The sequence below is a fragment of the Pseudophryne corroboree genome, assembly GCF_028390025.1.
Source record: "Pseudophryne corroboree isolate aPseCor3 chromosome 3 unlocalized genomic scaffold, aPseCor3.hap2 SUPER_3_unloc_56, whole genome shotgun sequence".
NCBI lineage: Eukaryota > Metazoa > Chordata > Amphibia > Anura > Myobatrachidae > Pseudophryne > Pseudophryne corroboree.
Window position 1 is genome coordinate 116,499 of NW_026967548.1, and position 15,541 is coordinate 132,039.

The following is a 15,541-nucleotide window of genomic DNA, read 5'->3' on the forward strand; positions in this document are numbered from 1 at the left end:
TTGAATCATCATCTACCATGGCCCCAAAAGCTCCCCCCCGCCCCTCCTTCATATTTGGAAATAGTGAAAGCAATCAAGGAAACCGTGGAACCGTTACTACAAGCACAGGCGGACAAATTTATGACTGCGGTATCAGACCTTAAATCAGAGCTTGGGTCTATGACTCGCAGAATCTCCGTGAATGAGAATAGGATTGGAGCCAATTTCAAAGAAATCGAAGATCTCAAGGAACAGGTCGTATCTTTAACATCTTCACACCAACATATGATGATGAAGATAGACGACCTGGAAAAGCGCTCGAGTCGTAACAATCTGAGAATTGTGGGCCTTAAAGAGTCACTGAAAGGCCCTGATCTCCTAAAGTTTTTACTCTCCGACCTCCTAGGCATCCCGGAAGACCTGTCTTCGATGGAGATTGAGCGAGCTCATAGACTGGGTCCGCCACGCGACTCTAACCAAACCAGACCCCGCCCGGTTATCTTTAAATGCTTAAACTTTAAACATAAAGAACTGATGTGGTCTGCGGCGCGAAGCCGGGGCCCACTTCACTGGGATGGACAACGGCTGTTTCTCTTCCAGGATTATTCCGCAGAAGTCTCTAGAGCCAGAAGAGAAATGTCTCCATTATGCTCTCACCTAGTGAAAAGCGGTATACGATTTGCCCTACTTTATCCTGCGCGGCTGCGCATTTTCACCCCGCAAGGTCCGAAAGATTTCACTTCAGTGGACTCAGCTAAGGAATTTATGACGGAGCTGGAAGGATCCATGCGGTCACCCTCAGCCTCACACTCGTCTCCTCCAAGCAGAGACGACGATAACAGTTGAACTTGATTTCAGGTCTTAGTTCAAATTATTCGGTAGATCGATATAGTTGATGTTTCTCTTCTATTGCGGGGTGGATTTGATTTGATTTAACTGCTACCGGGTTAATTTAGTTATCACTCCATTCTCTTTATATAAGGGTCATAAAGATGTTTCTAAAGTTCATTCTAGGTATTGCCTGTTGGTTATGCTGTTATTCTCTTTTTTTTTTATTGATGTTCTACATTGCAGCGAGCCCATGCAGACAGTATATACTGATGTATACTGGTGGGAACGCTCCCATATGTTGTTCTTGTCTTAACCTCTATGTTTACTTTCTTCTCTACTTTCTGACTATTTCTTTTTTCTTCTCTGCTCCTCCTTCCCTGAAGATGCTTAGCTGGTGGGGGTGGGAACAGTCTGTGTCCATGATATTCTGGATTACTTATATAAGGAGGCTTATTGTCTCAGGACCTGATAAGGCCCTTATGTGTTCTCCTACTGGTGGTATAAATGTCACAACTTAACATAATATCGTGGAATGTCAGGGGTATTAATTCTCCTATTAAACGGAGACGTATCCTTACCTACTTAAATAAAATAAAAGCGGATGTCTCTATGCTTCAGGAGACACATCTGACCCCCGCTGAACACGCTAAACTCACCATGCTTAGACAAGAAGTCGTAGCTTTTTCTTCATTCACCTCTAAGGCGAGAGGGGTTGCGATCCTCATTCGTAAGGGGGTGGCCTTTGACGTACACCATCAGATTATTGACTCTCTGGGTAGATACATTGTCCTAGATATAACTTTGGAGGGCACCAGACTGACCTTGTGCAACGTTTATGCCCCAGCTGTCTATGATAAATCATTCTATCTAGATATAACAAATATTCTACGCCCATATTCGCATACCTCCCTTATTATTGGAGGAGATATGAATATGGTGTCCTCTCTGGTCTTGGACAAGAAGAGTGCCTCGTCTCAGAGGACCCGACTTCCCAAGATCAACCTAAGTTACATGTCTGCACAACTGGGACTGATTGATATATGGCGTCTTCATAATCCCGTAGAATTGGAATATACTTACTACTCTTCAACCCATAATTCCTTTTCACGTATTGATTATTTTTTCATTTCCACTGATCTGTCCACCAGGATCATTGAGGCAACTATCAAGCCCATATCCATTTCAGACCATGCCCCTATATCGATAGTACTACAGGGTAGACTCACTTTAGGTACTAATTCCCATTGGAGATTCCCTGCTAAGATGGCGGCTTCTCCAGACTTTAAAACTATGCTGACGACATCCTGGGAATCTTACGCACTTAATAACTCAACCCACGCGTCTGATCCTGCATTGTTTTGGCAGACAGCCAAAGCTGTCTTACGAGGAGACATAATAGCACACATGGCGAAATATAGACGAGAACAAGACGCCGCATACAGGACGGCACAGTCCGAACTCACTTCCTCATTTCAAAAGTTTAAATCCTCACCCACGCTATCTAACAAACAGAAATATAGAGACGCTAAGACTCAATTTGATCACACTCTGACACAAATGGATAATAAATTCCTTATTGCAGGGAAATATACATTTTTTCAATATGGAGATAAGCCTAGCCGAATGCTTTCCAATCTGCTTAAATCTGATAAGGGGCCCAAACATGTAACTGCTCTGAAAGACCCATCCTCTGGTATACAATCTGACGGAAAGGCGATCACAGATATTTTTCACTCCTTTTATACCAATCTCTACTCACACAGTGACATCGAACAACCTACTAAAAACTCCTTTTGGGAAAAAATACAACTGCCTCAGATCTCCCCAGATCAGTCAGACTCTCTCATGGCCCCTGTCACTGTCACTGAAGTGACAGAGGCTATTAAAAACCTTAAACCACTGAAAACCCCGGGCCCAGATGGTTTATCCGGAGAATTCTTTAAATTGCTCTCTCCTAAAATAGTGGACTCTCTAACGGCCTTTTTTAATTCTATTTTTTCCAACCTTACTATCCCACAGTATTTCAACTCGGCCTTGCTTCGAGTTATACCCAAACCTGGTAGAGACCCGTTACTCCCGTCCTCTTATCGCCCTATCTCCTTGCTTAATGTAGACTACAAACTGTTTACTAAACTGTTGGCAGATCGCCTAAAATTTATCCTGCCTGAAATGATTCATGAAGACCAAACCGGTTTTATCTCAGGCAGACATTCTGTAACCAATATCCGTAAGGTTCTGACAGTTATACAGTCCCTGAGCGAGGTGGAGACGGGTGATCCCAACTTCCTATTGTCTTTAGACGCCGAAAAGGCGTTTGATCTGGCGTGGGACCATCTGTTTGAGACACTCCAACGCTTTGGATTTCCTGACAGATTTATAGCCGTTATACGCACTATCTATCATAATGCATCTACACAAATTTTCACAAACAGATATCTATCACGGCCCCTAATGATCCATAGGGGGACTAGACAGGGATGCCCCTTATCCCCTCTGCTTTTTGTGGCTGCATTGGAACCACTGGCCATAGCACTGAGACAATTACCAACCTTTTCGGGGATCTCGGTAGGAGTAAGAGAAGTTAAACTTGGATTATTTGCAGATGATATGATTTTATTTGTTTCCAACCCCCGTACTTCGATACCAGCTATTTTCGACACCATACACTGTTTTAGTACCTTTGCTGGCTACCGTATAAACACACATAAATCTGAATTACTCCCACTGACTAACATAAAAGACCCCCACATCTATACTGATTTCGCTTCTCAATTTACGCTGACCCCTACTAAACTAAAATACTTGGGTATTTATATCCCTTCAGAACTCTCCCGGCTGTATACATTCAATTACACTCCCATTATCCAACAAATCAAAACACGACTAGAAACCTGGAAAGATCTTAAACTTTCTCTACTAGGCAGAATAGTCGTGATAAAATCCGTTATATTCCCTAAACTGGCATATTTGCTCCAAATGCTCCCTGTCACGATTACTAAACAAGACTCCCTACTCTGCTCGCAAATATTTTCAAAATTTATATGGAAAAACGCTAAGCCTCGCATGCCCAAAGCCCGAACTTATATTAACAAACGTAAAGGTGGTCTGAGTATGCCCAATGTGACGATGTTTGCTAGAGCAGCACTATTTAAATTTGCCTCAGACTGGCTGCTCCGATCAGCTCTATCTACGAACCTGGAATTGGAAGAAGCATTGTTTTTCCCTTACTCCCCAGCAGCGTTGCTTCACACACCACTCTCCAAAATACCCCAAAAACTAAAGACTAATATTCTGTTTTGGGACACTTATAGGGCCTGGATCTCCATTCATAAATTGTTCCATACTAACCCCTTTGAGTCACCGTATATTCCCTTATGGGGCAACCCTAATTTCCCCTCTTCCTTAGACAATCGACACTTTTACACGTGGAAAGGTAAAGGAATTTGTTCTATCAGGGATGTCTTTGATCCTGGTGGCCAGATGCTCTCCTTTCAGCAACTACGTGACAGATTTTCTTTGCCCCACACTAATTTCTTTATGTATCTCCAAGCGCGCCACTACATTACCTCCCTAGGTGACCCCCTGGGTAAAAAGGCCTCTCCTCAAACAATACTCGATACTCTCACGTTTTGTAGACATAACCCATTCAAAATTCGCTATCTATATAGTGACCTGATTGAGGTGTCAGCCCCCTCTTGGTCCCCTCTCTCTGCTTCATGGCGGCGGGAACTCCCGGAGGCACCCGCGATGGACGAGATGTCTAAGAACACTGAACTGGTCCTCAAAGCTCTAAAATCCGCCACACTACAGGAAATACATTTAAGAACTTTAAACAGGATGTATATAGCCCCCTCTCAAAGACAACACTTCCGCCCTGGTGAGACGGGTAGTTGCCCTAAATGTGGAGAGAGTGGAGCATCCCTCACGCACAATTTTTGGTTATGTAGGAAAATCAAACGGTTCTGGCGTAAGTTTCTCCAATATCTATCCCGTTTACTTAAATTACCCCTTCCAGAAGAGGTGGGCCCGTTGCTGTTCGCGGACTCCTCATCCTGGTTGTCGCAGTTTGACCTTGCCTCTATGATCCCGCTACTGACTGTGATGGTCACGGTGGCGAGACAGGTGATACTGAGACACTGGATATATAAAACTGCTCCATTAATGGGAGAACGGGAATCTGCCTTACTAGATATACTGTTTTGTGAGAGGCGAATGGCCACTTTTCAAATTGAAAATGGAGTGAAGCTTTTCCACAAAAAATGGGGAACCTATATAGAGACTTTGCCCCTAGACAGGCGTGAATGTATCTGGAAGGTATTCCGCGACACTACATGGTATTGGACTAGTCGGATAGTGGGAACCATTACTTGACCACAGGTGGGATGAAAGATGAATTTAAATGAGATGCCTAGTTTACAGCGTAGACACTCCTCATTAGGGATTAACATGGTATAATATTCACTCCAAACCCATGAGCTACTCTCCTTGCCCAGAATAAGGATTTGAACCCCCCCCCCCCCACCCGGCAACGAACGCTAACCATTTATGGTACCTCGGTACTAATGCTTTCTCTTTGCTCTCTAACATATCCTTTTCTCCTTTATTTCCTTTCTTTTTTCTTTCTTCCTTTCTCTTTCCTATCCCTACTTTCCCTCAACTGATGTGATATTTAACTCATTTGTTTGGTATGTTTCTTATTATTGGAGGAGGGGGTGCACGCGTGTTAAACGCCCTCCCACCCCCCCCCTCCTGGTACTACTACTACCATTATTACTAGACAGCTGAGTTTGCATTATTTGATGTGAATTGCATCTATTTTTCTTCTCTTACAAAGAAAAACAAAAAACTGTACAGCCTTCAATCCTCTGTATTTTATTCATACTGGAATTTGACTGTATGTCACTGCTGAATAACCTTGTACTTTAAAATCTGACAATGTATGTTGTGACTTTGTGGCTGTCTAATAAAGAAATATATTTAAAAAAAAAAAAAATGAACACCCCGCAGGCGGAGCTCCCACAGCAACAGCGGCAAGTTCAGGGGTTAAGGAGCCGAAAGTAAATTTCCTGGATTGTTTTTCTGGAGATCGCACGCAGTTCTTCTGTTGCAAGGAGAGCTGTAAGCTATATTTCAGGCTTAGGCCGCAGTCTTCTGGGTCGGAGATTCAGCGGGTGGGCATGGTGATTTCCTTGCTACAAGGAGACCCACAGGTCTGGGCATATGGGTTGCAGCCTGACTGTCCGTCGCTTAAAAATGTGGATGCTTTTTTTACGGCACTGGGCATTTTGTATGATGACCCTGACAAGATGGCTTCAGCCGAGGCTCAGATTACGGTCCTTAAGCAAGGGCGACGGCCAGCTGAGGTTTATAGTACGGAGTTTCGGAGGTTGGCTCATGATACCCAGTGGAATGACCCAGCCCTGAGAAACCAGTACCGAAGGGGCCTTTCTGACCAGATAAAGGACCAACTGGTACAATATCCCTCGCCTGATAGCTTGGATCAGCTCATGCAGTTATCCATCCGGGTGGATAGACGGCTGAGAGAGCATAGGCTTGAAAGGGAGACGTCAGTTTCCTTTTTTCCCAAGGGAACCTCAGACTCTGAGGAATATTCCGAGGAGCCTATGCAGATTGGGGCGTGAGAAGACGCGGAGGAGACAGCAGGGTTTGTGTTTGTACTGTGGGAATAAAGGTCATGTTGTAGTATCATGCCCAGAAAAGCCGGAAAACTTCAGGGCCTGAGGGTGATGGGAAATATCCTGTCAGGCCAGAAGTCAGAATTTCCCAAAAAGACTTTTCTCATTCCGGTGACTTTGGAGATCCTCGGTCAAACTGTCAAGACTGAGGCCTTTGTTGACAGTGGGGCCGATGGGGTTTTCATGGACCGTCAATTCGCCCTGGAACACTCTGTTCCCTCAGTACCTTTGGCATCAGAGATTGAGATCTGTGGGTTAAACGGGGAACCATTATCCCAGGGTAAAATTACCTCCTGCACCAGCCAAATTCCTTTGTTTATTGGAGCCACACACTCTGAAAAATTGTCTTTCTATGTGACTGTCTGTTCTTTTGCCCCATTGGTTTTGGGGTTACCCTGGTTAAGGGCCCATAACCCTCAATTTGACTGGGTCTCTGGGGAGATTCTTAGTTGGGGTAGTGATTGTTTCAGGAGTTGCTCGAGCCTTCCAGTCAGGCTCTCGCAGCTAAGATTGCCAGGATGTTATGCAGATTTTGCGGATGTGTTCTCCAAAAAAGTTGCGGAGGTACTACCTCCCCATCGCCCCTATGACTGTGCCATTGCTTTATTGCCGGATGCTAAGCTTCCCAAGAGCAGGTTGTACTCCCTGTCACGTCCTGAGACTCAGGCTATGGCAGAGTAATTTCAGGAGAACCTGGCTAAGGGATTTATCAGACCCTCACAGTCCCCAGTTGGGTCGGGGTTCTTCTTTGTGGGTAAAAAGGACGGTTCATTGCGACCCTGCATCGACTTCAGGGAATTGAACCGTATTACGATTAAAAACTCGTACCCACTGCCTCTCATTTCGGTTTTGTTTGACCAGCTTCGTACTGCCACCATTTTTTCTAAGATTGACCTATGCGGTGCTTACAATCTAATCCGAATAAGAGAGGGGGATGAATGGAAGACTGCCTTTAATACCCACTCAGGGCATTATGAATATTTGGTGATGCCTTTTGGGCTCTCTAATGCCCCGGCAGTCTTCCAGGAATTCATGAACGATGTGCTCAGGGAATATTTGGATAGATTCTTAGTTGCTTATCTAGATGACATCCTAATCTTCTCCCATTCCCTGGAGGAACATTGGAAGCATGTACGCTTAGTCGTCCAGAAACTCAGAGACCACCAGCTTGGGGCGAAGCTGGAGAAGTGCGAATTTGAAGTCCAGCAAATCGCATTTCTAGGGTATATTATCTCCTCAGAAGGTTTCCAAATGGAGGGTTCTAAGGTATAGGCAGTCCTGGATTGGGTCAGCCCACTAGTTTGAAGGCGCTACAGCGTTTTCTGGGCTTTGCGAATTTTTATAGACGGTTTATCGCTGGATTTTCGTCTATACTGGCCCCCTTGGTGGCACTCACTAAGAAAGGGGCGTATGTTGCTCACTGGTCTTGTGAGGCCAAAGCGGCCTTTGCCCGTCTCAAAAGGGCATTTCTCTCGGCCAAGGTGCTGCGACACCCAGATCCAGAGCATCCTTTTGTGGTGGAAGTGGATGCCTCTGAGATAGGTATTGGGGCAGTGCTCTCTCAGATGGGGGTGTCTGATAATCACCTTCATCCCTGTGCTTACTTTTCCCGTAAATTTTCGTCTGCCGAGATGAATTATGATGTGGGTAACCGGGAATTGTTGGCTATAAAGGATGCACTCGGGGAGTGGAGACACTGACTTGAGGGGGCTAAGTTTATGGTCTCAATTCTCACCGACCATAAGAATCTGGCATATTTAGAGTCAGCGAAGCGGCTCAATGCCAGGCAGGCACGATGGGCTTTGTTTTTTGCTTGCTTTAATTTTTTTATAACATATCGCCCTGGGTCAAAAAACATCAAGACTGATGCGCTCTCGCAGAGTTTTGCTCCATTCCAAGAGACCACCGAGGAGCCATTGCCCATTGTGTCTCCATCATGTATTAAAGTGGGTATTACCCAGGACCTCTTGTCATTAGTCCTTAGAGCACAGGAGCAGGCTCCTCCAGACCTTCCGGTAGGTCTCTTGTTTGTGCCTCCTAGGTTAAGACAGCGAGTGTTCCTGGAATTCCATGCCAAGAGGTCGGCAGGGCATCCGGGTATTGCCAGAACTCGGGAGTTGCTGTCTAGGGCGGTGTGGTGGCCCTCGGTGGCTAGGGATGTGGATCAGTGGGTTCGGGCATGTGACGTTTGTGCCCGAAATAAAACTCCTAGAGGGGTTCCTGTCGGCCCATTACATCCACTCTCTATTCCATCTAAGCCATGGACCCACATTTCCATGGATTTTGTGGTGGACTTGCCCAAATCCTCGGGGATGACAGCCATTTGGGTTGTCGCTGACAGGTTTTCGAAGATGGCGCATTTCGTTCTACTGGTTGGGTTGCCATCGGCCAGACGCCTGTCTGAGTTATTTATGCAGCATGTTGTGCGCCTCCACGGGTTGCCACTTGATGTGGTCTCTGACCGTGGATCCCAGTTTGTGGCCAAATTCTGGAGGACATTTTGTTCTGATCTCCAGATTTCTGTGAGCTTGTCGTCAGGCTACCATCCACCGTCTAATGGGCAGACTGAGAGGGTGAACCAGTCCTTGGATCAGTTCCTCAGATGTTATGTCTCCAAGTGTCATACTGACTGGGTTGCTCATCTGTCCATGGCGGAGTTTGCCTATAACAACGCGGCTCACTCTGCTACAGGGATCTCTCCCTTCCTTTGTGTGTGGGCATCATCCTAAGGCCAATTCTTTTGACCCCCTGGATTCCACGCCTGGTGGTTCCTCTGTGGTTTCGGCCCTTAGGGTTATTTGGAGGAAAGTGAAGAAAGCCCTTGTGTCTGTGTCATTAGTGACCAAAAGGGTTTTTTGATAAGCGGAGAAGACCCTGGAGCTTCAAATTAGGAGACTTCGTCTGGTTGTCCACCAAGAATTTGAAGTTAAGACAGCCATCTCGTAAGTTAGGCCCCCGGTTCATCGGCCCTTATAAGATCACCAGGGTTATCAATCCGGTGGCATTTCAGTTAGATCTGCCCCGTTCATTGGGTATCAATAAAACATTTCATTGTTCCCTTTTAAAACTGGCGGTTAGTAATCCTTCTTCCAGTGGAAGACCTTCTCCTCTTCTGATACGGGGTCAGAGGGAGTTTGTGGTTGAAAGGGTTCTTGACTCCAAGATGGTTCGGGGTCGGCTGTCATTTTTGGTGCACTGGAAGGGGTATGGCCCGGAGGAGCGGTCGTGGGTGCGCAGTTGTGATCTTCATGCCCCCAGACTGATACGCTCTTTCTTCTCGCAGTTCCCCGATAAACCTGGTGGTAGGTGTTCTTTGACCCCTCGTCAGAGGGGGGGTACTGTTAGGATCTCCTGCTCTGTGCTGCCACGTCGCCATGGCAACCGGGAGGCAAGTGTTAGCGAAGTAACCTGAGCGCACCTGATACTCTGGTCTGGGTTTTTACTGTGTAGTGGTTACAGGCTCTGTGCACGGCAGGGAATCCGGCGCTGGTTTTGTGCTCACAGTCTGTGAGGTCTGAGTGGGGCGTGGACAGCACCTGCTATATAAACCATCCTCTCAGGCTAGGCAAATGCTGCTGAATCTTTGTTTGTTAGTCAGTTCCAGAGAGTTAGCTAGTACTGTGTGACTTTGTATTTACTTGTTGCTTACTGCGAATAGGCCTTGGGATTCGGTACTTCATTCTGCCAATCCGGACCTAACAGTAAGACTGGAGTCAGTTGTTTAACCTGCTGGGGTTCTCTTGCTATTCTGTGAACCTAGCAGGTTTGCGGCTGTACTCTCAGACCTGCTTGCTTAATCCTCCCTCACTGTGCAGGGCGTCCAGGTGTCAGCTTAGTGGCAGTAAGCTGAACCTGTGCCCTGCAAGTGGGGGTTAGGATTGTGGATACTCTCATTGTGTCTATATTTCTATCTCTGACCAAGGAGTTTATTCCCACACCCGTTGGTAACCCTTTGGGGTTTTTTCTGTTGCTCTTAGCAACATCATTTCGGGTGCTCCACATGTTAAATCACTACATCTCGCTTCATTGTCCGCTCTATTCCATCTGAGCATTCCTGACACTAGGGAGACACCCAGTTCCTGAGCCTTTGGGCTTCTCCATTCACTTTGTGTTTATTAGTTATTCCATCACCTCCTGTGTATGTTATGTTATACTGTCTGTGAGTTCGTTTGCTTCGCATCCCTCTCTGTTCATACACCGGTATACTCCTGTTAGCACTGGTGTGCGTAACAGATAGGGAGTTTTTATGATCAACTGAATTCCCCCCATGAAGTGTTTATACATATGACGTTACATTGCGATTACAGCTGGAGGAAACTCTGCCACAATAGAATATAACGTGTAATTTAGCCAGCCCTGGTATGAATAAGATTTATTGAGTGTAATTTATTACTGAACAGGATTACCAACACTGAATCAATTAACACCCAATATAATATACATGCTGATTTCTAACAACAAACACACTTGGATTTTTTTTTATTACTTTATTCACCTCTTTATATACTTATCTTTCTGTTTAATGTATCACTGATTTATCTTACATACTTTACTGTACTAAATAAAGGTTATATATTATTTATTAGTGCGCAAACAGCAGAACACTTTCTCTTTGGTGTTTTATTATAGCAATGTCCATGTCACCTCTAGTAATTCCACATGAGCGTCCATGTCACCACTAGTAATCCCACATGAGCGCTCATGTCACCTCTAGTAATCCCACATGAGCGCCCATGTCACCTCTAGTAATCCCACATGAGCATCCATGTCACCTCTAGTAATCCCACATGAGCGCCCATGTCACCTCTAGTAATCCCACATGAGCATCCGTGTCACCTCTAGTAATCCCACACGAGCATCCGTGTCACCTCTAGTAATCCCACATGAGCATCCGTGTCACCTCTAGTAATCCCACATGAGCATCCGTGTCACCTCTAGTAATCCCACACGAGCGTCCATGTCACCTCTAGTAATTCCACATGAAAGTCCGTGTCACCTCTAGTAATCCCACATGAGCGTCTGTGTCACCTCTAGTAATCCCACATGAGCGTCCATGTCACCTCTAGTAATCCCACATGAGCGTCCATTTCACCTCTAGTAATCCCACATCAGCGTCCATGTCACCTCTAGTAATCCCACATGAGCGTCCATGTCACCTCTAGTAATCCCACATGAGCTTTCAGCGTTGATCAAGCTCCAGTCCAAGCATTTTAGTCTTTTTTTTTTTTTAAACATTAAAGCAAACCCAGCACTATAGTACGAGTTACAGTGTTATCAATTGTACCCTATGACATCCTGGGTCTTGTCTACTCATTTTATAATTATTTGCCAATTTGAGTTTCCATAATGTATTTTATTTCCAGCAGATGGACACACAAGCAGGAATATCTCAGAAGGACATCTAATGTTATCCCCGGATTGTGACATAAAAGATAATGACAGAATACAGGATTCTCCAGGAGATAACCCCTTTACCCCAATTATACATCCAGCTCTATCAGCTGGTCCCTCTGATCCTGGGAAATGTTCTCCTGATCACTCTGATGTTGGTGCATCTGTTACAGCTCTGACAGTAGATTCAGTATTTACCTGTTCAATAGATTCCAAATGTTTTACGCAGCCCACAAAGCTTATTACCCATCAGCCTGCTAAGACAGGTGAGAGGCAATTTCCATGTTCTGAGTGTGAGAAATGTTTTACATGCAAATCAGCTCTTGTTTCACATCAGAGAAGTCACACAGGTGAGAAGCCATTTCCATGTTCTGAGTGTGGCAAATTTTTTACACGGAAATCAAATCTTGTTACACATCAGAGAAGTCACACAGGTGAGAAGCCATTTCCATGTTCTGAGTGTGAGGAATGTTTTACATGCAAATCAGCTCTTGTTTCACATCAGAGAAGTCACACAGGTGAGAAGCCATTTCCATGTTCTGAGTGTGGCAAATTTTTTACACGGAAATCAAATCTTGTTACACATCAGAGAAGTCACACAGGTGAGAAGCCATTTCCATGTTCTGAGTGTGAGGAATGTTTTACACTGAAATCAAATCTTGTTAAACATCAGAGAAGTCACACAGGTGAGAGACCATTTGCATGCTCAGAGTGTGGGAAATGTTTTTTAAATAAATCAAATCTTGTTGCGCATCAGAGAACTCACACAGGTGAGAGGCCATTTGCATGCTCAGAGTGTGGGAAATGTTTTTCAAGTAAATCACATCTTGTTAGACATCAGAGAACTCACACAGTTGAGATGCCATTTGCATGCTCAGAGTGTGGGAAATGTTTTACACAGAGCTCAAATATGATTAAACATCAGAGAACTCATACAGGTGAGAAGCCATTTTCCTGTTCTGAGTGTGGAAAATGTTTTTTACGTAAAGTCTGTTTTGTTAAACATCAGAGAAGTCACACAGGTGAAAAGCTGTTTTCATGCTCTGAATGTGGGAAATGTTTTTTAAATAAATCGAATCTTATTACACATCAGAGAAGTCACACAGGTGAGAAGCCATTTTCCTGTTCTGAGTGTGGGAAATATTTTTTTAGTAAAGCACATCTAGTTTCACATCAGAGAAGTCACACAGGTGAGAAGCCATTTTTCTGTTCTGAGTGTGGGAAATATTTTTTTCGTAAAGCACATCTAGTTACACATCAGAGAAGTCACACAGGTGAGAAGCCATTTTCATGTTCTGAGTGTGAGAAATGTTTTACACTGAAATCAAATCTTGTTAAACATCAGAGAAGTCACACAGGTGAGAAGCCATTTCCATGTTCGGAGTGTCGGAAATGTTTTACACAGAAATCACAACTTGTTACACACCAGAGAAGACACACAGGTGAGAAGCCATTTTAATCTTCTGGAGTATACTTATCATTGCCATGCATTGTTTTTCAAGGTTCTTATCCTAGTGTGGGAAATGTTTTTTAAATAAATTAAATCTTGTTACACATCAGAGAACTCACACAGGTGAGAGGCCTTTTGCATGCTCAGAGTGTGGGAAATGTTTTTCAAGTAAATCACATCTTGTTAGACATCAGAGAACTCACACAGTTTAAATGCCATTTGCATGCTCATGAGTGTGGGAAATGTTTTACACAGAGCTCAAATATGATTAAAAATCAGAGAACTCATACAGGTGAGAAGCCATTTCCATGTTCTGAGTGTGGGAAATGTTTTTTAAGTAAAGCCCATCTTGTTAAACATCAGAGAACTCACAGGTGAGAAGCCGTTTCCATTCCCTGAGTGTGGGAAATAAATCAGATCTTGTTAAACACATTAGACATTACCCAAGTGAGGAACCATTTTAATCTTCTTGAGTATAATCATCATTGCCATGCATTGTTCCTCAAGGATCAATCCTATCTCCTATACTTTTTGCAATATACATGCTACCACTTGTAGAAATAATCAGACGTCATGACCTGGCCTACCACTTCTATGCAGATGACTTGTCTTTTGCTCCATGTACTGAGAACCCAACACCAATACTAAATGGGATGGTAATGCTATCCCGGTGGACAGAATGCTGGCTGTCAATATACCAACAGTGGAATACCAGCAGTGGGGTGAGTGCAAAGAGTTCCCTTGCGGGCTCCCTGTTCTCGCTATGCTGCAGGCGCAGTGGCTCATTGTGTTCACCACAGGTATTATTCCCACTCTATGGGTGTCATAGACACCCACGAGTGAGAATAGCTGTGGTGAGTGCTGTTGGCATTCCCGGCTGTCGGGAATTCTGAATGTCGGGATATTAACTACATCCCATCCTAAATGGTTGTCTAGCTGAGCTCCAGGGGTGGATGATGCCAGTTGGCTGTGACTCAGTCTTAGTGATACGTAATAGAAGTTCACAAACAAAGGACAAGACTACAGCTTTACCAACCATCATGACTTATGCTTTGGGGTTCAGAGTGACAAAATGCTGACTGCGGAAACTTTGTGTGGTCCTGGATTGTGGCTGACACAGACATCGGGTATCCGCCACATTCAAATCTTCGTTCTTCCATCTGAGGACCATAGCCAGAATCGAGCTCTTGATTCCCTCAGAAGACCTGCCTACAGCCATACATGCATTTGTATCCTCTCACACAGACTACTGCAATGTCCTCTACCTGGGTCTCCCAGCAAAAGAATTACACCGCTTGTAGCTTGTACAGAATGCAGCAGCCAGTCTGTTACCTAACACCCATTCTCTACTCCCTCCACCGGCTGCCTGTAAGATGGAAAATCTATTTAATAATCGGCTAACTGACCTTCCCAGCCCAACATTACATGGTCCAAGGTACCAGAAGCTCCTTACTGCCTCACTTGTTTATTTCTGCAGAGAAAGGACTGTTACCAGCAGTACCAGGAAACTCCCATAATGCATTTGGGGGTCAAAATTTTATCTTTGTAGCCCTGGCCATGGAACTTGCTGCCTCGCACAGTCCAAGAGGCCTCCACCCTAGAGCCCTTCACAAGCAGGCTGATGACTGACCTGTTACTCATTTCATTAATGCTCCTGTAGTTCTTACATATATCCCACATGCTTAGTTCTTTGTTCTGTTGTTTATTTTGTAACTTGTGCTTTGTGTGATTGTGTAATGCCAGTTTGTGCTATCTATATTGCTGCACGACAATATGGCGGCCATAGGAATGTGTTTCCACTTCTAGTTTCCCATTCTTATCTCATCTGATCATCTTAATCAGGAGTGTTGTGGGATACAAGATCCTATATATATATATGTATATATATATACATTACCATGTGCATTAGAGTCACCCGGGTTCCATCTGCGGTGGTTTGTTGTATGTTACATCTATATGGTGCGGATACTCTGTATGATTTCATAATAAAAGCTTTTGTTTGCAGCTAATTATTGCATTATAGCTTTTTTTGTCTGTTTTATATTCCCGTCTGAGTAATTCCGCCCTTATATGTCTAATCCCGGAGTGGACCCCAGAAGATTATAAGTAACATCTATGAGTTTCCATCATTCTGTTTTGTATAAGCATACGTGTAAGAGCTTGTATGGCGGTCACTGTCCGTCACATTCAGGTG

General features: G+C 44.5%; 1 protein-coding gene across 1 annotated transcript in view; it reads left to right on the top strand.

Annotated features, from left to right (window-relative positions):
* Window positions 1-15,332, top strand: part of LOC134984453 (zinc finger protein 23-like) — a 39,524-nt gene extending 24,192 nt beyond the window's left edge. The window contains exon 4 of the mRNA XM_063950030.1: window positions 11,873-15,332. Within this exon, the coding sequence (XP_063806100.1) occupies window positions 11,873-13,356 (1,484 nt within the window). The 3' untranslated portion in view covers window positions 13,357-15,332. The remainder of the gene's footprint in view (window positions 1-11,872) is intronic.
* The last annotated feature ends 209 nt before the right edge of the window (window positions 15,333-15,541 follow it).